Genomic DNA, 27,472 nt, shown 5'->3' on the forward strand with positions numbered 1-27,472 from the left:
AAAATGATTCAAAACCCTCCACGCTGTCTCAGATGTTGCTGTTTAAAGCCAGGTTTTTATCATGTTGAGTGACTGGAAATATCTGTTGACATCCTCATTCGAGATATTAATTCATCACTTTTAGCTTTCTATTCCCTTTCCAGAGATGAATAACTGGTTTCGCATTTCCAAAAGTGTGGGCGTTTAATGAGGCCTAGGACATGTTATTCTCCTGCTTTAACACTGTCGACCAAATTGTGCGCTGCAGAGTGTAATCATGCAATGGTATCTGGCACAGACACTCTTTGGCGGCAGCGAGGCAAAACCTGCAGCCCAGAACTGCTCCACTTAAGGGAGGCTGACGTGAGAGGAGCAGACAAGCGAGAGTGGAAAGCCCTCCGGTCATGCAAAATGCAAAGGAAATATGACTTTATTACACATCCCTAATGGTGACATAACAATCTGTTCTGCCACTTTCCTCTAAATCTCAGAGCAGTTTTTGGCGAGTGCTCCGGTCCATCTAGAGAATAAGAAGAGCTCAGAAATCTCTGGGTGTGATTGATGTTAAACACAGACGAGGTTTGACCAATCGCTTCAACCTGCTCATGTGTCGTTGACTTGTTTTTTGCTTGTTTCATAATTTAGGACAACGGGTGACAGAGAAAAACAAAATTTAAGAGATCGTTGCAGTTAAATGTAATATTGTTAACACTGGAATCCTCGCAAACCTTTGTATGGCTGTTAAAGTGTGTAATGCTGTGATAAGGCTTGAGGTTTGTTGAAAATAAGTAGCTTGTTGAGGGAAACATTAAGGGTAGAATATATTTGTAAAAATGGGTAAAATTGTAATGACAACTCACTGCTGGAAACAGGAAATGGACATTGATTTCTGATTTGAAAATCAATTGATTTGATGTATTTCCACTTCCACAATAACATATTTGTGTGGTACTTGCATTATTACTCCATTATTACTACACTTTGTTTTATTGTTTATAAGATGAATTGGGTTGTAGTTATTGATACAATATGCGACGGACTGGCAACCCGTCCAGGGCGAACCTCGCCTTTCGCCCAGTGTCAGCTGGGATAGGCTCCAGCCCTCCCACAACTCTTTATGGATAAGCATTAAAGAAAATGGATGGATGAATGGTACCAATACAGTACTGTGTATTTTCAGCTTTATAGCGAGAGTTAGCTCATTTTTAGCTATATAACTTGCAGCGATACGAATTTTTCCCTTTTTTTTTAAACATAGTTTTTCGGGTTTAATATACAATTTTGTATTTTTATTGAGAATACAAAGTATGCCCCTGGCAAGGTGATAGAAACACCGTCTGAGAGGTGAATTTTGTCTGTTTGTGACACCTACATTTGTGGAATATCCTCATGGAACACTAGAGGGATAGCTGCATAACGCTAACTAGTGCACTCTTAGACTGTTAGCTTATTTTGGCTAGCAGGCTGAGCACAGTCTCTCCGTAATCCACAGCAAAAGTTCCATTGGCAGTGTATGAATGGACTTGAGGACTCCGGATGTATGTGGGAACAAAGAGTTGTGATCAGAACAAAAACTTGACTTCAAATTAATCATTTTGTTGCTCCATAATGGTTCGTCACTTGGATATGTAGAAGGCTAATGTGTGCACATTTAGTTAAGAACCTTTCTTCTTTAGCATCAGCAAGCAAGTTAAGGTATGGTATATATGAATATAGCATATATGAATACATCATATACTCAAGGAAAAGGCCTAAAAGTACAGTATATTATGAATTTTAGGTTTTCTGTTGCTTAAGATTTGTTTCACCTTGAAGAAAACAACCATCAAATTGTAATTCTGTAAATTTATCATCAGATTAAATACATAGTTTTGGGACTTTTGCAGAATAGAAACAAGCACCTAAGCTTCACAATTTGTTTCTCCGTCATGTATTTTTAATGAGGAACATTTTGCAGCTATCTATTTGTGGATTTAGGAGATAAATAAACACAAACTCAGTTTTCTCTTTTTGTAGGGCTGTTGGAATTGTAGTGGTGAATAATTTATGTCTGAAAGCTTCTGAGTTGCATCTTCTTTTAGACACCGGGGGATGTGAAGACAAGTATATTTATGATGTGTTGTTTGATTTTAGAGAAAACAGATGTTCTCTATCACATTTCAGTGGTGCTGTGGACAAAATAATACAGGAAAATCCCCTTAAGGGTTTGTTGATCAGAACCATCACAGTTAAGATATTTCTCTTGTAAGACTTGTGTCTGAATCTTATCTTTTCTTATCTTGGTTGGACTTATCTTATCGTATCGTATCGTATCGTATCGTATCGTATCGTATCGTATCGTATCTTATCTTATGTCTTGGTTTGTCTTATGTCGTCATGTCTTAACTCATCTTGTCTTATTTAGTTGTATCTTAGCTTCTCTTAACTAGTCTTAGCTCATCTTATCTCTTGTCAAGGTTTGTCTTATTTAGTCTTGTCTTATCTAATCTTTTTTTAGTCTCATCTTATTTGATCTAATCTACTTATTTTATCTTACCTTACCTTATATTGTCTCGCCTATCTTATCTCATCATATGTCTTGGTTTGTCTTATGTAGTCTTGTCTTAACTTATCTCATCTTATTTTTCAGTCTTATCTTACCTTGTCTTAACTTGTTTAATCTCATTTTACCTTGTCACCAGTCAAAGTTTGTCTTATTTAGTCCTGTCTTGTCTTGTCTCATCCTTTTTAGTCTTATCTGATTTGATCTCATTTTATCTAATCTACTTATCTTATCTTACCTTTTGTCTTATGTAGTCTTGTCTTAACTCATCTTAGCCTAGTCTTGTCTTGTCTAGTCTTTTTTAGTCTTATCTTATTTCATCTCATCTCATCTCTTATCTTATTTGAGCTTATCTTATCTTAAGTTACAGTCCAGGGTGGAATGTTCTATAAAGACGGTACGTGAAATACAGCGTTCTTGACAAATGACTGAAACGACAGAGATGTTTGTTGACAGTCTGAAGTGGCTGTGACCTTTGCAGCTCATCACTCATCTCAGCCGACGAGCAGTGTCGACAGCCGTGTTAATCGCGTCTTGGATAGTACGTGACAGGTTGAATGAGCCTTTTGAACATTTCCCAGTCATCATATTGTTGATGAGAGCTCAGCTTCAGGCAGGTATCAAACTGCATCCACATGTCAGCTGAGAGGATCTTCAAGGCTTCCTCACTCTTCTGTGCAGTAGATCTTGATTATTTAGTGTCTTGTAGTATCCTACATGTTGGCATCTGTATCCGCACATCAGTCCCAGCTGCCAGATTTGTGTCAGATGAGTGGTTCAAACCAAAATAGCTGGACGGCTACAAATGCTTTCGCTTTAGATGTCAGTGAAGGCCAAAGAGCGGGTCAACAGGTCAGAGCTGCAGCCTGGAGGCAGTGTCACTGTTCCACCCATGTGGTCTCAGTGGTAGTGATTGGCAAAATCCAGTATTTTTTAGTGTCCCGAACCAACAGAACCGGTTCACTCAAAAGATTTACTCACTGAATCATTCGCTCCTTGACTGAAGGGATTGCGGACTCTGACTCACTCTCCTGAAACCTGAGTGACTGGTTCATGATGCAGCTCATAATTCGGCTGACAATGAGTCAGTAGTGATGTCACTTTTGACAAACACTGCAGGCTCAGATTATAGATCTTAATATTTTAAAAGTTTTCTCACAGAAAGTCAGAGAGTGAGGTTTTGTGAATTTTTGGGGGGATGTTTTTTAGTCTTTTTAGCCTTAGATTTGGACTCGCTAAGCCTAATTTCTACAAGTTGTGTGGCTTATGAGTGTAGTCACTCCTGGTTACGTTGGCCACTGTCTTGAGGAATGCGGAAAGTGACTGAAGTCTTTTGTTTGCAGTGAATGAATCAAGTCGTTCACAGTGCCTGTTTTCTGCCTCACTCAGTCGCAAATTAAGCCCTTTTAAGACACAGAATGCACCTAATTTGCGGCCCGGTAGAGGCGGGAATTTACCGTCTTGTCTGTGTGAAATGGAGGTGTAATATTCCTCCAGCACTTGTGTGGGCGTAAACATGTGACCTGACGTGCAGTGCGAAGTTGTGCGTGAACAGTTATATGTCGGGAGAATATTTAGCCCTTGACAGTCTGGCAAACCTGGTAGTGTCCCAGTCCAACCTCCCTCTGCCGCTGCTGCTGTTGTGGTCACAGACCTGGTGGTACTTTTTTTTTTTTTTAAAATTTCAACTTGCTAGTTACCGTCCATCATCCGGTGATAGCCACACCGGCCAAGTTCCTCTGTGACTTTTCATACAACAAGCCATCCTTCCCAGTCCCGTGAGGTGGTTATCCACGGTTCTCTTGCCAGAAAATGGCAATTTACTGCTCTGGCAGCAAGCAGCCTCTGTTAGGGTCAGGGTCTCTGAGGTGTTCGATGCGGAAGAACCGGTGAGCGTTTTGATTACGCGTTTGCGTCACCATAGACACCTCCTCCCACCTCTCACCGAACCGCCACATTGACGGCTTGGATTTACATAGCAATGGAGGCAACAATAAGTGTACCCTTGGAGGAGGAATGTTGCCGGGCTAAAATTGACCCACAATTTGCCGCACTCTGTCTGAAACCTCGACCCGAACCGCTGAGGTGGCCAGTGTGAATGCGCCTTAGAGAGCTCAGCTGAACTGAGAAATGACTGAACTGACTCGCTTCATTCATCCCAAAGATGCATTCTTTTCGAAGGAATCGTTTTTGAGGAACGTCTGTGACCTCAACAATGCCGCTGTTTTGAGCCTTTCAGTTTGCGGAAATGTTCAACTTTATCACGCAGAAACATTAAAACAGCTCTATAATTTGGCTTTCTGTTAAGCTGCATTGTAGTACAACCACAACGTAAAAGGTACGTGAGATTGTCGTGTTTGGCATCAGGGTCTGCCCCCAAATTAGAATCTGCTTTAGACTCTGTTTTACATTAAACCACTAATTTGTTTTTTTTCTGGCACAACAACACAGTTGGCCCTGCAATTTATTTCATTTTCCTCTTCTATCCTACTTAAACCTTAAAGATTACGTAATTTCAAGAGAGCTGTTTGATAGCCACATAGTTGGCCATAATGTTAAACAGTGTGTTTTCCTCATCGACTTTCCTATAGTAGTGATGAAAAAGTTCTAAAATATGCAGATAAACAGTGAGGATTTTGCACTGAAAGCTAGTTAATGATATTTTAATCCGCTGAAAATCAAATATTTGATTTGTTGGAGAACGAAACTGAGCTTGAACAAGAGTGAGTGCACTGCGCTGCTGGATGTCTTTGTCTTTGTAAATGCGTTGGCTGCTTTCAAGAGAGACAGTTGTTTCTCAGGTGTGACGTAATTCTTTAACCGCTGTGATGGGAGGGGCCTATCAAAGAGACGCAGGTGCATCTACCTGGCAGGCAGCCTGCAACCCAATAATCCCTCCTCAGGGTTAAGTTGTCATTTTTCACAGCGTCAACCGCAGCACGACTTGTAATCCCTTCAGCGGTTGATTGCTCAGTGACATGACCGATGATAAACTCCCACGACTGGGTTGTTGCACTTGTGATTTTGGGGCTTTCACACTGGATGAGCTGAGTGATGCGCAGCTGCTCAGGCCCCGCAGGGAGAGACGTTTCTGCGAGCACATGCAGCCAATTCAGAGAGAAGCAAAAAAATGATTTCAGTTCAGATTCGTACATTTATGTGAGAAGAAATGTGGGTCGGGTTACTGTGCTTTCACCAATTGCCTGGAAGAGGCGGGTAAATCAACGGGAAATACACCAGCTGTCAATTAACTGTCACTTTAACACTGCAGTCTGAGTCAGTCAACACGGGGGATTCACAGATGATGAAAGTAAATGCTAGGTCACGACTTACAGAAACAGATGGAAATTCATATCCCTGTACCAAACTCTATTCAGAAAACAAACATTTTAATGGTTGCTTGCGTGTCCTTATGCTTTCAGACTGGACAAAGCATAAATAAATGCGTAGAACAAATCGGTTTCGTGATATGATTACTTCAGCATCAGTCTGATCTGTTTATCGCTATTAAATCACAGCTAAATCTATTGTGGATGCAGCGCTCACCAGGCACTGCCCTGCATAACAGCTGTGAAAATCAGGGCCATGTGGATTCAGGCTAGCTGGAGCAGCAACAGCAGTAGCAATGTGGATATTTCATCAGAGATTGATGAAAAAATATTATGTTGCGTCATGGAGGTATTGAGCTTCTTCTCCTCTTATTTTATGTCAAAAGTGGAGAATATCCAAACAGTAGCACACTGGCTAGCACACGACAACCACCAACTACCAGAAGCGACACACCAGCTAAGACAGGCTAAAATGTCAGCTATGACAAGCTAAACGCTAGCTAGGACAAGCTGAACATTTAAACATATTAATGTAGCTGAGTTTGGGCATGGATAAAACACAGTGACTGGATGAAATTAATTCCAGCGTTGAGCTTGTCCTAGCCAGCGTTGAGCTTGTCCTAGCCAGCGTTGAGCTTGTCCTAGCCATCATATAGCTTGTCCTAGCCATCATATAACTTGTCCTAGCCAGCGTTTAGCTCGTCCCAGCCAGCGTTTAGCTCGTCCCAGCCAGCGTTTAGCTCGTCCCAGCCAGCATTTAGCTCGCCCTAGCCAGTGTTTAACTTGTCCGTAACTGATGATTAGTTTGTCCTAGGCAATGTTCAGCTTGTCCTAGCCAGCGTTTAACTTGTCCTAGCCAGCGTTGAGCTTGTCCTAGCTGATGTTTAGTTTGTCCATTTTTTTGGAACATTTTGTTGACATTTTTATAAGTTAGAGAACCCCTCAAAACTACTAAGAAACTGATATTAACGCACTATGTCCAAGATTCCGTACTGATACGTTTATTTTGGTGCGATCTTGCGCAGACTTTGTGCCTCCTTGTCACATGTTAGTCACTGTAGCCTCTTCCCAATTCAGTCGATAAGCTTCCATTAAGAGCGGCTAGGCTGTCAAAGCAACCTGTGACCCCTCTCTCTCGCCCCTTTGGAGCCCACCAGCCTGTGATGTCGGTATCAATATGAATTTCAGCCTTTTCACCCATCAGCTGCAATTCCCAGTGTCCATTAGTCTCAAGTATCTGTTTCCTCCGATGTACTATTGATTCCTGTGTACGCTCACGGATCTTAAAACCAGGAACAGCTTCACTGTCTGGAGAGATTTTGTCACTGGAGCATTGACGTCTCTCTTCATTCTTCGATGGTTTTCAGAACCTCTGTCACTGCGGATGGCACTGCACATAAACTGCCCTACAGGCGCTCCGCAACATGATCACAGCTCTCGGATCAGATGTCACGTAGCTTGATGTTGGCGAGAGCAGTGCCCTGGAAGGTCAGGTCTTTTCATCTCTGGAGCTACAATGAAATGACCTGTTGTCTGACGCTCACACACACACACACACACACACACACACACGCGCGCGCACGAAGCACACTATGGGTCACATCCCTCAATGTGCGTCTATTTTGAAACGTGTAACTACGTCTGTCTCTTGCGAAAACCACCAATTGGGTGACCTGACAAACTCAGAATAACGTGTAAATGGATGGACTGTGCACTTCATGTAATTAAAAAAAAAAAACTCTTAAAATAAATTAAATAATAAATGGAAACAAGTCGAAAATGATGCCGGAAGAAATTAAAAAAAGAAAAAAAATGAATCATTTGAATCTTAATGCAAATGTTGCAAAATTGCCAGGAAGGAAGCTGAAAAAGAAGGCGCCTAAAAAAAATGAATGTTGAATTACACATTTATTTTGTTTATATCTACATTTTGAATTCACAACCCAATTGTAGCAGCAACTATTACTTAAGAGTTCTGTTTTTCGTTGGTTTAGTAGGCCACAGCAGCATTAGCAAACCAGGGTTCAGCAGTATTTCAGATATGCTCTAAAAGACTTGAAAATGCTATAAAAAATTGAATTTTGTTCCTAAATATTCATATGAAATATAGGAGGCTATAAAATGCAATAAAGAAGTGTGTCATATACTTCTGGTTGACATAAAAGTTTTAGTGCAAGATGCATTCTTCATGTCCTGCAGAATTTTCTTTTTCAGTAACTTCTGTGTCATGTGACCTACGGACTCCAAAATCAGATCTAGGTATTAGTACTGAACTAGAATCATAGGACACAACTTTTTCTACCGCATTTAATAACCTCTTGTATTTTCTATGCATATTTTACTCCAAAATGCTTTTTTTTTTTATTGAATGCAAAATCTACAGGTGTTTTCACAACAACTACATGTCATGTGACCCAGGGACTCCAAATCAGCATGAGAGTTCAATAGTAGAACCAGAGTAGACGTATAGGACACAACTCTTTCGACTTCATTTGACAACTTCTGATATTAAACAGAAATATTTTACTGGAAAAAAATGCATTTCTCATGTACTGTTAAACTTTTTTTTTTTTTTAACCCCAATAGCTTCCAGGTCATGTGATCTAGGGACTCCAAATCAGGTCAATATTGGTACTGGACTAGAGGTATGACACACGCCTCTTTGTGTTGCATTTTTTAAGCCTCTTGTATTCTGTATGAATATGTTAGTGCAAAATACATTTTTCCTTGTGAAAAAATTCATGCTTTTTTATTTCTATATCTTCAATGTGATGCATTGGTGACTCCAAAACAGTGCTTAGTATTATACTGGACCACAAGTGTTGAAGTGCAAAATGTACTTTTTGTAAAATAGAAGTTGTTTTTGTTTTTGCAGAACAGCTTCCTATGGGGACTCCAAATCAGCGCCTGATGTTTGCACTGGAACCAGGAGTGTCAGATACATCTTTTTTATTATTCGTTCCTTCCAGGAAAAAAATTCAGAGGTTTTTGTTTTTGTTTTCTTTTGTGATTGTTGCGAGTAAAAATCCTTGATTATGCAGCACGTTTTCTTAAAAAAATATGATGGAATATGTGGGAAATTTATGCAAATTTACGCGAAAAATTGCGTGAATTTTCAAAAATTGGGGGAAATTGCCAAAATTGTGGTTTGATGAATAAGACCAAAAAAAGTGATTCCCCCAGCATTCTGTTCTCACTAGGCTAGGACCTTGATGTTGAGTCGTTTCTAACGACTTCCTGTGATAAGCAAGCGTGCTACGACACAGGAAGTACTGGGAGGAATGAAGTCCTCGTCTGGTTTTATTTCAGACCTCAATAAACACACGGCTCCAACTTAAAAAAACCTTGATGAGTCAAACAAGTTCCCAGCTTATTTTTGTTGGCAAATGAGACTGACTTTGCGGACTTCATTGTTTCTTCGTTGAGTTTGCGGCTTCTTGATGACGTCACTTCACGACGTTCCCAAGGCAACAGGAGGAAAATGGCTGCTTTTGTGTGACGTAAACGCAACATTTTTCAACTTTCTGCGAAGACATGCGGGACTTTTTTGTAATGAAAATGCGGGGATTATTTAAATCATGCAAGTCCTGCATATTTTGTGCGTTTTGCGTGGAAATCGGCGATCCATGGTGCGAAAGTGCGGCGTCTTTGAAAAAAATGCAGCCCCCGCATAAATGTGAGGACTTTGGCTGATCATGTGTGGAATTATGCGATTGCATTGTCTCATTTTTCTGTAGGGATTGACTATTATTGTCATTATTGTTATTACGTTTTAAAAGAAAATTTTATTGAAATACTGCAAAAGTATTCATATACTGTGCAATTCTTCAGTACTGCAAAATGAACTTGGCCTGAGGTTGGCTTTGAACTTGCGTGTTCCGTTTTAGCCGGGGGGAAAATTGATTTGGGCAGTTATTTTTGTGACTAACAGGATTCCAGACATGAACCGTATTGATGCTTGAAATACAAACACGGAGCATAAAGAGCGCAGACCTTCAGGACCTTTTGATGGTCCCTCTGCTTCCTCCCCTCTCAGCGTCCACAGTGAGCGTACGCTGACATTTGGCCGCTCCTCGCCGCCGTGACATATTTGCCACTAGGGGGCTTTCTAGGATGCCTTTTCCTAACACAGCAGACCAGTTCACCAGAGAGGAAGATGGACGACCTTTGGCTTTATTTATGTCGCCGCCACTCATGCAGGACCTTTTCATCAGATAGGGCCATTGTAATCCCTCGGCCCCCATTCAATTTACAGAGGCACTCTGTCACTGCAGACCACTAAAGTCGACCAAATTAATGGATCAATAAGTCCTCTGAAAGCCTGGCGAGAGGGTCCTGGTCCCCCTGGTCACGATCAAGTTTCCAGTTATAATGAATGGGGTGTTGTTTATGTTGTAAAGTGCAGCGTCACTGAGTCCTTTGAACACGCCAACCTCCCAGCGCCCGGCTCACACGGCGCTGAGGAGTTGAGGGGTTTGAGGAGGACCAACGGAAAACTGGAAAAATACACGTTTATAACACGTTTATGCATGCGTTATTAATGGTTAACAAATGTTTTAAACGCTCAGTCGGACAGTTATAAGATGCGATGAATTTTCTTTTTCAGTAACTTCTGTGTCATGTGACCTACGGACTCCAAAATCAAGGTGGAATGAATGGAGGTGCGCGCGCGCCATGATGGTACTTAAACAACAGTTGCATGTATAACAGCAAAACTTATATATATATATATATATATATATATATATATATATATATATATATATATATATATGTATGTATATGTGTGTGTGTGTGTGTGTGTGTGTGTGTGTGTGTGTGTGTGTGTGTGGCTCCAGCTGACTATTTGGTGCCTCACTTTCTCAGAAATAGGACCCTTTATCGATGACTTCTTAATGATTTAAAAAAAAAAAAAAGCAGCTGTTGACCTCATTTAAAGTGTGGCACTGTATAAATTACATTTTATTTACAGGTTCCAAGTATTTGCAAAGACAAACACAGTTTCAAAATGAATTATCTGAGCAATTAATCAGTTACTGACTTAGATAAACTTGGATTACTCCTAAGTGACTTCTTCAAGAAAAAAAGTCCTGTTTTTGTCCTTGATAATGAGACAAAATCACAGGAAACGATCTCTTGTTGTATGGAAGCTGACAACGGCCACACTTGAACTTCCTTTTTTTTTTAAAAAAGGCCTTTAATTTACTCACGATTTTGAGATTGCATGCAAAGCTGGTTCTTTTTTAAAAGATGATGCTGTAGGCGTTGTTTGTTCAATTTCTTCTCTTTTTTATTTTTGCTTTTGTAAGCGTTTAGTACCCATTGGGTCCATGACAACTTCTCAATCTTGTTCTGTTGTTTGTCTCTTCACTTTGCTTCAGAGTCCCAGTTTTTTTCAGGGACGTCACTGCAGTCTATTTATCCTCATGTTTCCAACATTTTGCACAACCTTTTATCGTTTTTTTGTTGTTGTTGTTGTTTTTTGGGGGGTGGGGGGGGGTAGTTTAGCAGCTTTTTGGTAAGATTGTTGAACCAGAATTTGTCTGATCATCACGTGCTGAGATGATGCTCACGTTTAGTGGCGGCAGCTCGGTGGGCGTGGGTTCTGTCTTGGTCTTTTTTTTATGGGCATTTTCAATTTACACCTAGAGGGGGGGAAAAAAAAAAAACCTGAGTGAATTCAAATCGATCTCTAAATATTGTGAGAAAGTGACGCTCCGGGTAGTCGGCAAAGTTGGTGTGTTGATAAAAGATCAATGCAATGGAAAGAGATTGAGTTGCTAAATGATGATGTACCTCGACCACGATGGTCTTGGCTCGTAGTTGCAAGCGTGAGTACCGCTGGAGTTGGTTACAAGGCTCCATCATCAAGTTTTATATCCGTCCTGTTTTCTTTTCCTTCATTTACGTCTGTTTGCTTGGGATTCCATCCATCGTCATCTTCCGCTTATTCCTTTCTAGTAAGGGTCACGGGGGGCTGGAGCCTATCCCAGCGTCAACAGGTGAGAGGTGGGGTTCACCCTGGACAGGTCACCAGTCCATCGCAGGGCCAACATACAGAGACAAACAACCATTCACACTCACAGTCACACCTACGGTCAATTTAGAGTATCAATCAGCCTCGTCCCCTCTTGATGTCTTTGGACTGTGGGAGGAAGCTGGAGTACCAGAGAGAACCCACACAGGAACAGGGAGAACATGGAGACTCCACACAGAAAGATCCTGTGATGGAGCCGGGACTCGAACCCGGAACCTTCTTGCTGTGAGGCCACAGTGCTGACCACTGCACCACTGTGCAGCCTGCTTGGGATTCGCGATACAAAAAAAAATCTAAAGCGTGGCCCTTTTTAAGTAGTTTCCCAAAAATTGTCGAATTTTAAGTTGATGGAACTTTAGGAAACTAGTTGAAGTAATTTTGCAAAAAAAGAAAATATTGAAACTCCAATGCATTTCTTTTGGACGAACAGTAAATTAGAGTACAGGATGAACACATGCATGCACATTTTATTACAGACTGATTTTAACGTTGCAGCTTGTAAAAAAAGTGTCGTTTTTTTTTTCTCCTAACATTAATAAGTTGCTGTCCAGGCCACCTCCAGTTTTTAAGTCTATCCGATTCGACGAGACGAGTTGACATCACTTCGTAAAGATTGGAAACCGTTCAACTTGTCTGATTACATTAAACTGATCTCAGTTGCACTCCTTCAGTTACCCAAACTGTACAATTTCAACACAACTGAATCGAGATCAAGTGCTTTTCGAAGCTTTTGTTTTGTATCGATACCGCAGCACTTCAACTTTTTGTTTTTTCCAGTTTCAGTCAATTTAAAATTTGAAGGCAGCCAGGACACAGAGGTTTTTTTTGTCTTAAATTTCAAATGACTTGTTACTGATGGGGCGGCGTGGCGCGGAGGTAGAGTGGCCGTCTAGCAACCGAAGGGTCGCTGGTTCGATCCTCGCTTCCCCTGGTGACCATGTCCCAAGTGTCCTTGAGCAAGATACTGAGCCCCGAATTCCTCCTGATGGCCCCGTGACGGACTGGCGACCCGTCCAGGGTGAACCCCGCCACCCGCCCAGTGTCAGCTGGGATAGGCTCCACTCCCCGTGACCCTAAACGTTTAAGCAGTCCAGAAAATGGATGGATGGATAACTTGTTATTTTTTTAAGTTACAACCTGTAGGTTTTGTCAGCTGGAAGACGAGAGAATAAGAGCGCCACCTACCTCTTATCTCCACCAACAAACATCTAACATTTGCATAACGGGTGAAAAATTGCAATAAATTCACATTTCCCTTCCGCGGAATTCCCGCAACATTTTGGGTAAAATGTCGGACACATTGGGACGAAAACCTGACGAGACGCACGCACAGCCCGAAGTAACTGACAGGGCGAGGACGCCGGGTTAATCTGAGCGGCGCTCTCTCTCACATTTGCTCCCTACTGTTTAGCGTTTGCTGAAAAGGGTTGTGGTGCTGCAGCTGTTGCAGCTCAGTTCTCACACGTTCTGCTAAGAGAATTCAGCTTTGACATCCCAGTTAATAGTGGCTGTGTTAAATCCAGCATATCTGGAGGCGGCTCCCACCGTAATTGGTGGTAATTATAAATCTCTTTAGAGGGAGGGAGAGAGAGAGAGAGAGAGAGAGAGAGAGAAGAAGAAGCAGCTTTGGGCAAAACAAGCCTGTTTGTGATAGCGTGGAGCGCCAAGTAGTGTTAGAATAATCGCTTATCATGAGGGTAATTAAACAACCATTCAGGTCCGGTGATGAATAAGACCAGTGGGGAATGATTGACAAGATGAAATGAGATATGACAACATGTCAATGTCTTAGCCGAATGTCCATCGAGGGTAACGCACTCCCTATGTGTAAGTCAGAATTTTCAAACTGATTTGAACTGACTCGTCTGAACTTTCCAGCTCAGTAATAGAAACAGTGATGGTAAGACGACGCTGTAGCGGTCGGGTCACATCTCCTCTATTTAAACTCCAAGTTCTGCAGCGGCGCCACGCGATCACTTGTGATTCAGGATCGATGATTTTTGTTGTTGTTGTTGTTGTTGTATTCATCGTATTTAAAGTTGAATCAAAACCATGTGCTTCGTCGGACGGGGATGGTCAAACTAAAGCTGCGTGATGACGGCTCGGGGCGGCCTTGAGGCTGCACATCTGCCCTGAACACCAGCCAAACTCTCTGACTGCGTTGCCACTGTTGGCAGTAAGTCAATTGCATGTATTAAAGCACGCCGCCGTGCTCGCCAGTCATCGATAGCTCCTAAATGAGTGCATATGGTGTCTTGACTTCAGGCGCCTTTTTGATCAGCTTGAGATTTTAATGGATTTTTCTTCACCTCTGACAGACAAGGCTCAGGGGGGTGTGTGTGTGTGGGGGGGGGGGGGGGGGGGTGAAGGCTGGCCGGCCGACCCGAGGCAGACTGAAGGCTGCTGCCGGGGTCATTTGAACCTTGTGGTTGTAGAACAAAGTGCTGAGATGCAGAAGCGCCAGTGCTGCGTTCACAAGTGTCCGACAGCAGGAGAGTCAGGAAGTCTGGCGACTGTAACAACCCCCCCCCCACCCCCCCGACCCCTCACCCTCAACCCTCCCATCACTGAACACTCCAATACATGCCAGTTGGGAACTTCTGTACACACAGACTCTCGTTGCTACACTTGTGAGAACATCAGTGTTCACTTCCAGTCATTTTTGACCGCTAACCTTCATCTCAGTCTTAAATCTTAATAATTAAAACATGAACCCCAAGATGATATCAGATAGGTTCTTTTCTTCATTAAAACTTGCGATACAGTAGTAATATTTTATAAAAAAAAAAAAAAAACTGGAGTAAGGTACACTTTTAAAAAAACTTTAAAATTTTGTGGAGTAAGGTACACCTTTATCATGAACTATGATTGAATGGGGAACCAGAACACCCCCCCTCCCCTGAAAAAACAACAACTTTTATATGGTAAATAACAAAAAACAAAAACAAAAAACAGTTATTATGAACTGTGATTAAATGAGGATCAAGAAAATTTGCCCCCCTTAAAGAAAAACCCTGAGTTGGTAAACAACAACAATAAAAGTAAACAAGAGAAAAACAACAACAACAGCTCCAACCTCATCTTTGACCCCACGAGTCCCGGCACCACAGTTCACCTAATTTTTATAAGCTGGTGGCTTTAACTTAGCATTAGCAATGTTAGCTTGCATGTAATGGGTGTGTCTCCGTCTTCATAACGTTAACTTGTTGCCGCCTTAAAGTTTGAAGTGGATTCCGCCTGTCGACGCGTTGAAATAATTTTGTCACGAATCAAAGGAGCTACAATTTTCTGATCAAATGAAGTCCATCTGAGTTGTACTCCGATCCTTTAGGTACGTAAACTCAATTTAACTTTAACTGAATCAAGATGGAGTGAATAAAAATGTTTTTTTTTTCCTTTTGAATCAACACAAACTACTTCAACTTTTTTTTTTTTTTTTTTACCCGATTTCGGTCGACTTAAATTTTTTAAGTTGATCCTATTTGAGGACACAGGTTGAAATAATTTCGCAATGATTCAAATAATCTGAATTTCCCTGATCAGATTGAATCGATCTCAGTTGTACTTGAATCTTTGAGTTATTGGAACTCAATTTAAATACATTAAAATCTAGATTGAGGTTTTAAAAAAGTTTGTTTTAAAATCTCCAAAAAAAAAACAACAATACTTCAACTTGTGTTTTCGGTTTCGGTCGACTTAAAATTTAAAGTTGAGCGCATTTAAGAACAGCAGTTGATAAAATGAAGTCAATTTTTTGGGGGATCAAATGAAATTAATCTTCGTTGTAGTCCAAATCCATCAGTTTTCTAAACTCAAGTGTATCCAAAGAAGTTGTTCTTGAACACAAAACCGCTTCAACTCTTTTTTTCTTTTTCCTTTTTTTTAAAAACAACAACTTGAAATCGTAAAGCAGCCGAGACGCTAACATTTTTATTTCAGTTCGAACGACGGGTTGTTATATATTTTTTTTAATCTATCAATCAGAATGTGAAAGGTTGCAAAGCAGGAGAGTTATCTACATTACTTTAAAAAAAGAAAAAGAAACCCCTGCTAGTCCGTGGAACAAAGAGACAAGTAATGCTAATGCTAATGCCGCTAACGGTAAAACCGATGATTGGATGCTTTTCGACTGCAGTCGTTTTGCTTTCCTGGCATCAGATGAAACGCTAAAATAATACCTGAACTTTTGCTATGGCGTGTTCACTCTCTGAAACCTATTTGAAGTGTTTCAGATTTGGAGTTTACACTATGGAAATGAATGGTGCGTCCATGGGGGGGGGGGGGGGGGGGGGGCACGAAGTAGACGTTCAGTGATAGTCATAATGATGATGTGTTACAGTACAATGCAGCTTCTACTGCAAGTTAGACAGGAATTTAGCCGAGAAAACAACAGATTTGCCGGCAGACTAAGTGCTTGAGTGAACAGGTTAACAGCAGAGGGGCCTTGAACGGCTGTGACAGGCAGAAAGCAGCGAGAGGCTCCAGCACTGAAGGGGGAAGTGACCCGGAAACGGTGTGTGTAAGTGCAGCTTGCTCGGCCCTTTAGGAAAAAAAAAAAAAAAGAAGAAGAAGAAGAAAAAAAGAAGAAAGGGAGGAAAAAAAAAATCTCTCCAGGAGCACCGATGCAAAGTCTTGATATTTCTCGCTCCCTCCTCCGGAAGAGATGCTGCTACTCGAGAAAAAGATAGTCCGAGCGGGTTCATCACATCCAGGCCTCCAGCAACAACAGAAATAACCTGCACTTTCAGCTGCCTCGGTTTTTTTTTTTTTAATGTCCCAAATATCCGTACAACAACATTTAAGGGGTGACGCGCAATCATGACCTCATGACGGATTGCGTGTCACCACACCTTCATCGCTCTTCTACCTCAGTGGGAATCTGCGTGCGCGGCTCAGACTTCACCAGAGGGGTCGACGACTTTTTAATCACCCACGAATTTTTTTTTTCTTGCTTCCTGAGTTAATTTTCCAGAAAATAATTTCATTTATTTGAGCAAATTTAATAACTCTATTTTGCCCCCCCCCCCCAGGTAACAGCTTGTGAACTTGAATGTTGTTCTTTTAATCCAACAAAAATTCTTGTGGTTTACGTCACACAAGGGGGGGGGGGGCAAAAGCACGATAGAAAGTTTTGCTTTTTTTTTTTAAACCTTTTATGCATTTAAGAATAATTGCCATTTTCAGGGGAGCTACCTTCATTCACACAACTTAAAGTGTGTGTGTGTGTGTGTGTCAAATGTTTTATTTTAGCTTGCCTACAGCACTAAAACCATTTTAAAGAGAGTAAATTGTGTTCACGGCGCGTTACATTTGGTTCTCTCGCGCTTTTCCTCACCCCCCCCCCCTTTTTCCCTCAAATTTCAAGTTTCATTCGCTTCACGTTCCACCTCTGCGAATCCTGATCTTTTGTCTGCTTTTTGTTCCAAGTCCAAACAGAGAAAGTAGAAAGCCCCCGGCCTGCGTGATGAGCCAAAGCCACACGACTGAACACGAACCTACCATGCAACACCGTGCACGTTCAAGTTCATGCTAGCCTTCATTTGTCTCGTATTCACATTTCCAAAATGTACAGTTAAAGCCGAAATAATGAAATGAATTCATTTTTAATTAACTTTTTCTTTTCTTTTTTCTTTTCAGTCATACAAAAAAAAAAAGCAAAAAAAAAAAAAAAGCAAAGAGAGATTAGGGAACCCTGAGGGGGTTTCAGAGACGATCGTAGCCGTGGGCTAATTTAGAGTTGCTAACGTTTTCTTCAGGCTTTTACGCCTCTGGATGCACAAAATGATTCATAAATCAAACTTTTTCCCAAAAGCGTTGAAGCGTAGAGCAGTTTCCATCCATAAACATCTACATTTGCTTCCTAATTCTTATTGAGTTTGTGTTCTTTACCATTTTTTATAACACATCTAAGAGATTTTTTTTTTTTTAATGAGAATTATAGTAAGAATGAGAGCTTTAGCTTTGAGAAGTTCATCTTGACAGGGACGTAACGACAGAGTTTAAGGACCAATAAGTGAGTGAAGTCAAAGTCGATGAATTTAAAGTATAAACGAGTGTAACTGCCCTCTTTGGACTCCTGCACTTTTCTGAATCGATACAAAACCGAAGCCATCACTCGGACAGAAATTCACCTTTAAAAAAAAACAAAAAACAAATTCCCAAACACCAGTAAAAAAATCCCGTACTTGATTCTTCTTGTGGCAGACCTCCTGAGGCCAAATTCATTGAAGTCAACACGCTTTGGCAGGAAAAAGAAAATAAAGAGTAACTGTTACATGTTTTTATTGCAAAATTCATCATGATATAGTAACTGTATTCACAGTTTCACAATCTGTTATATGAAATGTACGTGTTATTTAAAGGAATATTATTATTAACAACAATAATAATAATAATAATAATAAAAAAGAAGGCCGTATAAATACAAATAAACTCTACAAAAAACAAGGAGCTGATACAGTTTGTATTATTGCCACAGAGTTGATGCCTAGGAAGGACAAAATGAAGGTACATTCATTCAAATGACTGCGTAAAGTAAAACTGCAGGGGATCATTAAAACATGCACATGTCGGACTATAAACTTCCTATCAATTCATAATCATTAATAATGATGTGGACTAAAAGTGGCACATGCATGTTTTTGCTGATATGTTGACATCAAATTGGAGGGGTTTTTTTTCTCTCTCCTCATTTATATTTATATATATTTATATATATCAAAAGGTCGATCTAGAGCCGAAAAATAAAAAATAATCAGGGGTTGTGTGTGTCCCATCGTCCCACGCGTCATCCTTTAGTCTCCCTCACACACACACGCACGCACGCACGCACACACACACACACACACACACACACACACACACACACACACTCAAAGGAAGACAGTATCAGTCTGAGTCGAACAGGCCAAAGTATTTACCAGTGTTGGAGAAGTAGATGTAAGGCGCAGCGTTAGCAGCAGGGTAAACCACCGGGAAAGGCATCGGTAACAAGCATCCGCCCAGCAGGCTGCCGCCGCCGCCGCTGCCGCCGCCGCTGCTGTCTTTGTAAAAAGTCGGTAATTGCACGTTTTTCCCCGCGTCAACGAAGTGCTCGGCGGCCAGCGGTCCCTCCGTATCCGTGGACAGTTGCCTCTTCAGCTTGTTGCGACGGTTCTGGAACCAGATCTTCACCTGGGTCTCGGTGAGCTGCAGGGAGCTCGCCAGACACGCTCTCTCCGAGCTGCTCAGGTAGCGCTTCATGTCAAACGTGGCCTCCAGCTGGAAGATTTGTCTCTTAGAGAAGATCGTACGCGTCTTCTTCTTCACCGTGGCTTTGGTGTCCGACGCGGCCTGCAGCTCGGACGAGCCGTTGTCGCCGCTTTGCGCGCTTTGCGCACCGGGGTCGGAGCCGGCGTTGCCCCCGCCGTCCCCGCGGTGGATGCCGGGCTTGTTCAGAGCTGTGGGAGTGCGGAGAGAACGAGCTTTCATACGATGGTGAAAACACACTACATCAGGTTACACATATTCTTTAGAAGTGTGTGTGGACACCTGTAGTCCAAAATAAACCCATAAAACACGTGACCACCGCACCTTCCCTAATCATGATTTAAAATGACATCCTTCCGGTTTAGTCGCGTCTGATCCAGCTCTAAAGTTTTTTCACGTCGTTCTGCGTCTCAAACGGGCAAGTTAAAAGTGAGTGTTTGTTTTTAAAAGCACTCTTTTAACTCAAACAAACAAAACCACTTGCTTAACGACACTTGGGATGCGCCTCCATCTTACCTGTCTCCTCTTCTCCACTGTCCTGCCTCCTCCGGACGTCCCACACCTTACATCCACCGTCCCGCTGCTCCCTCTCCGCCTCACTCCCGTCCCGCTGCGTCAGGTTGAGGATGTTATCGATGGTGAATTTCAAAGAAGCGCTCCGGCTCGGGGCAGCCTCTTTGTTCATATTCCCCGGCATTTCATCGGATCCTCCGAGACTCCCGAAACCCCTCCGGACGTTGCGAGCACCATCGCTGCTCGGCTGCAACTAGAGCGCACAGAAGCCGGCGGGACGCTCTTCAACAACCCGGAAGACTTGAAGCAGCTCGGCTTTTGATTGGTGAGGCTGATGCGAGAGATGCGGAGGGCGGGATTCGAGTTTACGTCTGGCTGCCATATTGAAGCTTTAAATAGTTCTGTCATGAAAATTCATGCCCAATGCGCCGTCGACACCGGACAGATTGAAGACCGCGAACAGCTCAGGGTCGTCCGAGCAGGACCGGAGATTTGCAGAGAGTTTGAACCTTCACGCAACTCGACAACTCACGGAGTTGCCGAGGTCATTAGAGGCCTAGGACGGGTTCAGGGGGCGGAAAACCGCTTTTACCTCCCGGCTGGAAGATTCAGGTGACCACCGGAGGAGGAAAATGAAACCCTGAGCATCTTTAAACCCAGACATTTTACAGAGTGTGAATTAATCCCACAGTTCATCATACATTTATTTTTGAACAAACGTTTACTGACGTATACGTCAGTGAACAAACATTTACATGATCAGGTTTTTAAAAAAAAAGGAAATCAATTTTTTCCCGATCTGAAACAACAAAAAAAACGTTTAAAGAGAATAAACAAAGCAAAGCTAATGACAGTTCAAGGAAAAGGAACTCAATATTTAATATTTTACATTAAAAAAATGCCTCACTGGCCACCAAATCCTCCATTTAAATCAGCTCGAATGAACACACTTAAACCCCCAAATAATGTTGTTGTGATTGCAAAATTAAACAGGACAACAACAAATTCACAAGAATGCTGACAAGAAAGCCACCAAGCAATTAGCGAATATGTTTTATTCACATGTGCAGGTATCAGTGTACAAAAGTCCGTATGAAATTTTTTAAAATTTTAAATAGAAAAAAAAGTGTTCATCAAATATGCGACTATAAATGCCAACGGCTATCAAAAGACACCAAACACACACACGCAAAAAAAAAAAGAAGTTTTTTTTTAATGACATTTTGTAGTGCGTAGGTTGAGGTTGTGTGTGAGGGTGAAAAAGACAAATAATGTCCACATCTTGACAGTTTTTTGTTTTTTTTTTCAGCATGGATCTCTGTGAGCAAAAATGACACGACTGTATTTGAACCTGTGTGCGTGTGTGTGTGTGTGTGTGTGTGTGTGTGAGAGAGAGAGAGAGAGAGAGAGAGAAATTTCCTTCATTGTGTCCTGAGGACAGGACAGAGGTCACACTACTGTCACTAAATCATCTTTTTTTTCTCTTAAATGTGAAAAATGCTGCGAATGTAGACAAATCCACTTGCTGCAGAGAAGTGACACACCTTTTTAGTCAAACTGTCTCTAAAAAAAAAACAAAACAACAACCTCTGAAAGGACTCACGTAGGAGCAAAGTTTCGGTGCAGAATATAACTTTTTTTTTTTTTTTTTTTTGGAATGAAAAGTCACTGGGTCTCCTTTACATCGCCGTCCCTAAACCAGTCCCGTCATCTGTGACGCCATAAACGGGTTGCTGAAGTGAGACATGAGTGGATAGTTCATCGAATTGGAGAAGCTGACCACCGGTGGAGACACTTGATGTAAGCTGCTCAGCGTCACAGGCGTCATGGCGTTCTCGCAATAGAGAACAGGTACTCTGAGGACCCTCTGGGTGGCGTAGACGCCCCCGCAGCCGCCGCTGCTACTGCTGCTACAGCTGGCCTCCATATCCGCAGCGATCTGCCTCTTCCACTTGTTTCTACGGTTCTGGAACCAGATCTTGACCTGGGTTTCTGTGAGCTGCAGCGACGCGGCCAGTCCAGCTCGCTCTGAGCTGCTCAGGTAACGTTTCAGGTCGAAGGTGGACTCCAGCTGGAACACCTGAGTTCGGCTGAACACGGTGCGCGTCTTCTTCTTTCGAGTCAGTTTCGTGTCACCTGAGCGGAAGAAGTGCGAAAGACTTCGATCACTGAATTAGATACGACTAAAGATGCAAATAAGTGGAAAAGTATGGAGGCCAAGAAAAGTCTTACTGGTAAAGACGTTTAAAAAAAAACAAACAAACCTGTTAACTTGAGATAACAGGTTAATTATCTCGTTATCTCAAGATAAACAAACGCTGTCTCGAGATAACAGTGGTTATCTTGTGGTAACCAGTAATTGCAGCCCTTATACTTGAGACCATAGCTGTGTCTCTAGGTACTGGGGGGGGGGGGGGGGGTGGTGACCAGGATGGAGGCTCCTACACAAGTCGCCCAACCTGAAGTCAGTGACATGATCAGGGCCTCGGGTTTAGTCTCCTTTGCATGGTCAAACTTATTTCATAGCGTTTTCGACTTTAATTAATGTGGAATAATTGATCAGTCGTATTTGCCCCCCCCCCCCCCATCACTTGGTCTACCCTGTTGCGACGTAGTGTTTGATGGTAATTTGTTCGCTGATATAAACCCACAAAATGGTCTTAAATTTAGAGTGACATAGTTCAACAGCCACGTTTTCAATTGGGCTTCACAGTAACTATCATATCTAGTACCAGATTGATGTTATACTGCGATATGAGTATTTCCAATAGTAGATGGTATTTATTATAAGTTCCATTTGAGCTGTGGCAATATTTGTCCTCTAAATACATCTGACTTCTAATTCCATGTTGATACGGCAACATTCTGGGCTCAGGAAGGAGTTGCGGCCCTGCTCATTAATGCTGTATGCAGACGATACCCAATTAAATATCTGTAACAAACTAAAACTTAAAAGCAACCTGAAATATCAGTCTTTTATTTTCTGTTAAGATGATGTCCTGAGGTCTTACCCGTCTCGCTGTTGCTGTCCTGATAGAAACAGGTGGAACCCGATTCCTCCTGTTTTCCCTCATCTGTCTCACTGTCGTTCCCTCTCTCCTCCGGGTCATCGTCTTCCTCCGCCTGCACCTTTAAACGTGGGGAATCCTGGTCGCTGGTGGTCAGAGGGTCACTGTGTTGATCCGAGAGGACGGACGACGTGCGGCGTGGACCTTTGAGCCATGTGGAGGAAACGAAATAAAGTCATTAAATATATTACGTCTTTTAATTTTCTATATTCTTTGTCAAACACCTCTCAGGTGGATAATTTGGTCAGTTTTAGGCATGAAGTACTGCTGTTATATTTGTACACACATTGGCCAGCTGAAGCAGTAAAGAGCACATGTGTGCCACTAATTTCTCATTCAGACAGTAATTTTAGGTTCTTTAAAGCAGTTTGGTTGAATTATTCATCTCGTTTGACATTCGAAACTGATTTGTTCGATCAAATAGTGTTCGGATCCTTCTGCTCCTTTCGAATCGCCGCAGCTCACCGTGTTTAAAACGGTTCAATTGTCGCCTGAACGGATCAGGACTCACTTCTCGTCCCGCTCCAGTCTCGCTCGTCACTGTGGCTCGGACATCGCTCCTCCAGCCCCGGACAAATCCTCTGGCCGTGACCGGTAACTTTGAAGCCTGGAGTCTCCACCCGCACCTCGGCTGCAGCTCTGTCTGACGTCCCGAGTAGATTCTCGATGTAAAAAGACGAAGTTCTCGACGATCTCTGCGCTTTATCATCCAACATATCGAGCTTTTCTTGACTTCCACACTTTTACCTTTTTTTTCTTTTTTTTAAATCCCCGTATTTGACTCCAAATGATCCCTAGAGAAGTTCCATATTCCCCAGCCAGGAATCTCCCCTCCTGCGTAAACGCGTAAAAGCTCAATCCATGAGCTCAGAGCTTCAACTTGCAGCGTATCCAGACACACACAGTCACACGCGCGCGCGCGCGCACGCACTCTCTCACTTACACAGACGCACACAAAAACGTTGCGGGTTAGACGTGAAAGGCAGGAAGCGATGAAGAATTAGTCCAGAAACGAGCGAGAGCGTCTCGGTTTGAGGGTTTCTTGGAGGCTGTGTGGCGATGGTCTGCCTCGGGGGAGCGCAGAGATGCTGTATTTAGGTCAACTAGGGAGCAAAGCAAGGATCCAGTGTTGTCCTCCGGGCTGCTGGAGACGGAGACAGCTCCATTAAGAATGGCACAGTACCGCCTATTGGTTACACTTGTCCATGCACGCATTACACACAGAGGCTGAAAATGCGTGTATAGTTGCAAAACAAACAACAATATTGCAAATAACAACAATGGAAATTGTTCCCCAGCTTGTATAATAATGATAATAATAATAATAACAACATAGTAAGATGGTTAACTGTGATAACAGCTTAATAACGCTGTAATAATAAAGTACTAACATTAAATACAAACGTCCATGTGCCAGCTTGAGCATTGTATGTTCCAGATTTCAGTGCCCTGTCTGGTTACTTTGACTGTCAGACTCTTAAGAAAAACAGAATAGTGACTGACCTCCAGCTGGTGATTGATGGTATTCATACCTAAGCTTTTGGATTTTACTTTTATTTAAGAAAAGGGCATCTTACTTCTCCCATAAAGTCCATAAATTTCCTGCTAAAAACCTTTTTTTTTTCTTCAAATTAAAACCTCCCGTCAAGACATGCTTGTTTAAGGTATAAAACAAAACTTTAGGTGAGAGATATTATTTCCGAAAAAGAAAAAGTTGGATTACCTCATAATTGTGAATTCTTGTGTAAACTATTTATGTAAGAAAGAAACTGTAGGTTTCAGGTTTGCGCGTCACACTTGTGCAGCAAAGCCTCCAAAAGTTGTGATGTCACAAACCACGCCAGTGACAGATTTGTCTCCTTATCAAAGTGAAGGCCAACTCCTACACTTGTTTCATTGTTTTAAGGCAAATATGGCTCCTCAGAATGATTCTTTACGGTCTTCAAGAGTTATTTGTTTGTAGATCAACCACACCTGGATTGAAGAGCTCAAGCGCAGCTCCCTTTCAAACTTTAAAGCCTCAGAGGTATTATTTAAAAATGGCGATACCTACGTATTTCCTGTGCAAAATGAACTAATTAGCATTTACAGTGGGAAAAATGTTTCATCAGCTTTGGAAACTGGGAACAGTGGAGTGAAACACCTAAAACCTTCTCTACTTATAAAGGGAATATAAAAGCAATGCTGCAACAAATATTAGTCAATCAGGAAAAAAACAAAAAAAAGTGAACTGAGGGATAATCTGTTTGTGACCGGGCAGCAGAGAACAACAAACCGTTTGTGTTCTCAGAGGAATTTCTCACAATTGTTCTCCATTGTGACACAAAATTGACTTTACGAAAGCCTCTTAGCAGCTAATAGCTTATCAAGCTAATGTTGCAGATTCTGGGGGCGGGGGCGGCACACCACCACACACCACCACACACCACCACACCACACCACCACACACACCACCACAAACCACCACACACACCACACACACACCACCACACCACACACACCACTGAGCATTCAGCAGTGTAATGTGTTTGTTCTATGGCATTTATGAGAAGTGTTACAAGTAGAATATTTGTCAGTTTGAACAAGAAAAACTCGGTCAGCAGGTTAATTTGATGACGCCGGTGTCGTGTGTTTTAAAGTCAATATTCATGTCACAAATAAATTAATTTGTTGTAAAAAAAAAAAAAAAAAAGATGCATGTTGAGGATATTTTAGCAACAAATGTGAATATTTTTAACTTAAAAAAAAAACAGAGCTGATGATTTATCAGTGAATGTAATCAACTAAATTTGATCCGAAACTGTGAAAAAACAAAAACAAACAGAAAACAAACACACAACTTCACACGATGGAAGTGTTTAGCCACACAACCATTTTTGTAGTCAGTTTGTAGTCTTTTTCTTTTCCAGCTGTCAGTATCATGGTCAGCAGTACTTCGATTTTTCTTTGTTTTGGTTTTTTTTTTTAACAATTTTTCTCCATAAATGCTCCAGTTTTTGCTCATCTGAAGTTCAGTGCAGTTATTTTTACACTTAAAGTTACATAAAAAAAACTGCTGAAATTTTCCCTTTTTTTTTTCTTTTTTTTTTTTAAAGCTACCAACATTGCAGAGGATCTGCGGGAGCGTAAACGATTCATTTTCTCTCCCTGCAACGACGGGAAATTTATTACTCCTTCTGTGTTTTTGTTCCGAGTCTAGAAATGATGTGCAAGTTTTCCAACAAAAACAATAAGACGGCGTTTATTTTCGTGTCTGAAGCTTCGCAATGGAGGCATGTTGAGGAGCTCTTAATTCAAGATGGCACTGCAGCGTTGCATGAAGGGGGACTGTTGGTGTGAGCTCACTGTGTCGATACAGAACCATTTCTTATTCCTTCACTGGGAAAAAAAATACATCCGTATGTACACTTTCATTGCTTTTATTTGCACTCGTGAAAATAGAAAATAAACCCTCAAACCACAGTTTTTGAACCACTTTTCTAGAATGAGGACCTTTTTTAAAGTCGTAACTTGTCTTAACCATGCAAGTTTTATCATCGAAAGTTTCCAACAAAAAAAAAAATCATGCCAACTTGCCAACAGTCCCATGTAGTTTTCCAGTATTTCCAGTGTTATCTTCTTTTAAGAACATTCAAGAGACTGGTATTTAATTGTAGCAAGAATGTGCAACAATGGAGTAAAATAAAGATAATTATGGAGGAGCAATTCATACAGTAATAGTTCTGGCAACTACAAGGTATTTTAGAGGAAGAAGACATAAGTTTAAGTAGTTTTGATAGTACTGGCTTCCTACATCGTACGGTGGGATTTATTATGAATGTTTTGTACTTCATGGTGTAATTTGTAATAAGGGGATTTTTAAAGTCTTTATTCTTGTTAAGCAGCTTGACACTGATTTTACTTTATGTGAAAACGAGCCGAGAAATTTGTCCTTAAATGTACTTTCTCTGTAGTACAGTGTAACAAGGGATTAGAACACTTCACCCATTCTGACCTTGTAAATACAGAATACTACAACCTTGTATGCAAATCATACAAGTAGAATATCATGGAGTTTCTCTCAAAGGCACCTGTAGCTATTCTGAAATCACACGAGAGAAAAAAAAAGGGAAAATAAGTAGTTTTATTGGTTTTACTGCAGTTGCCCTGACATGAGAACTACGGAATATGTTTCAGAATATTTACTAAAATTGGATGTTGTTGTTAGTAACTGTTTTTCTGTTTTCACTCCAGGAATCTAGAAATCCTACTTTAAAAAAAAAATTACTTTGCATACCCAATTTAAAACATACGGAAGACGAATAAGGCTGTAGCAGATTCAATTTTTTTTTAAAATACTGTAACCTCATAATAACGGGACAACTACTTCATTATCACAAGATAATGGATGTTTTCTGGAGATAAGGAGATAATAATCCCGTGACTCTCGTGACTCCCCCTCACGTCTTCATTATCTCACTGTCACGAGATAACGAAGCTGGTTATAACGACTTCAGTGCAGCTTTTCTCCGCTTCTGTCAAAACACCCCTGAAGTTCCAAGCACTTTCTAAAATACTTAAGACATTATTATCTCATCAAATCAAAACTTGTTCTCTCTTCATAATTTGTTATCATGAGATATCAAGCTTTTTTTTTTTTTTTTTTTAAAGGAAATTAAAACCTACTGTCACTGTAAAAAAAAAATCCCTTAAGTTTTCTGTACTTACCAAAATTAGTTGAGGCATTACTATCTTCTTAAAACCAAGCTTGTTATCT

General features: G+C 41.4%; 2 protein-coding genes and 1 long non-coding RNA gene across 7 annotated transcripts in view; 1 reads left to right on the forward strand and 2 right to left on the reverse strand.

Moving 5' to 3' along the window:
- LOC147238591 (uncharacterized) overlaps window positions 1–22,894 on the forward strand; it is a 36,854-nt gene extending 13,960 nt beyond the window's left edge. For 3 of the 4 annotated variants that reach the window (XR_015111791.1, XR_015111792.1, XR_015111793.1), the window contains 3 exons: window positions 7,218–7,338; window positions 8,437–8,495; window positions 8,726–9,331. This is a non-coding gene — a long non-coding RNA (uncharacterized LOC147238591). Of the gene's footprint in view, window positions 1–7,217; window positions 7,339–8,436; window positions 8,496–8,725; window positions 9,332–21,313; window positions 21,449–22,813 lie in introns of those variants that run through there. The other variant, XR_015111794.1, reaches the window with a different exon arrangement.
- Window positions 18,187–19,883, reverse strand: LOC147238592 (homeobox protein HMX3-like). Its single transcript, XM_086197331.1, has 2 exons — window positions 19,652–19,883; window positions 18,187–19,326 (listed from the first exon to the last, which is right to left on the reverse strand). Exons 1-2 carry the CDS (start codon window positions 19,830–19,832, stop codon window positions 18,776–18,778), a joined length of 732 nt encoding a protein of 243 aa, XP_086053457.1. The 5' UTR covers window positions 19,833–19,883; the 3' UTR covers window positions 18,187–18,775.
- On the reverse strand, window positions 21,000–23,746 carry LOC147238593 (homeobox protein HMX3-like). Of its 2 annotated transcripts, none has more exons than XM_086197314.1 (3): window positions 23,228–23,746; window positions 22,660–22,860; window positions 21,000–21,784 (listed from the first exon to the last, which is right to left on the reverse strand). In XM_086197314.1, exons 1-3 carry the CDS (start codon window positions 23,430–23,432, stop codon window positions 21,342–21,344), a joined length of 849 nt encoding a protein of 282 aa, XP_086053440.1. In that variant the 5' UTR covers window positions 23,433–23,746; the 3' UTR covers window positions 21,000–21,341. The 2 variants fall into 2 exon arrangements, with proteins under 2 accessions (XP_086053440.1, XP_086053439.1); XM_086197313.1 differs by having other exon boundaries at window positions 23,182–23,746.
- Between the last annotated feature and the right edge of the window lie 3,726 nt (window positions 23,747–27,472).

This window comes from Aulostomus chinensis, chromosome 24 (assembly GCF_037954235.1).
Source record: "Aulostomus chinensis isolate RoL2024-O1b breed Wild chromosome 24, RoL_Achi_v1.0, whole genome shotgun sequence".
Taxonomy (NCBI): Eukaryota; Metazoa; Chordata; class Actinopteri; order Syngnathiformes; family Aulostomidae; genus Aulostomus; species Aulostomus chinensis.

Coding starts and splice junctions, on each gene's coding strand:
- LOC147238592 (XM_086197331.1), bottom strand. CDS start 19,832: ATGCCGGGGAATATGAACAAAGAGGCTGCCCCGAGCCGGAGCGCTTCT. Junction 19,327..19,651: donor CAGTGGAGAAGAGGAGACAG/GTAAGATGGAGG, acceptor GCACTCCCACAG/CTCTGAACAAGCCCGGCATC.
- LOC147238593 (XM_086197313.1), bottom strand. CDS start 23,425: ATGATAAAGCGCAGAGATCGTCGAGAACTTCGTCTTTTTACATCGAGA. Junction 22,861..23,181: donor ATTGAACCGTTTTAAACACG/GTGAGCTGCGGC, acceptor CATGGCTCAAAG/GTCCACGCCGCACGTCGTCC. Junction 21,785..22,659: donor GGACAGCAACAGCGAGACGG/GTAAGACCTCAG, acceptor TCTTCCGCTCAG/GTGACACGAAACTGACTCGA.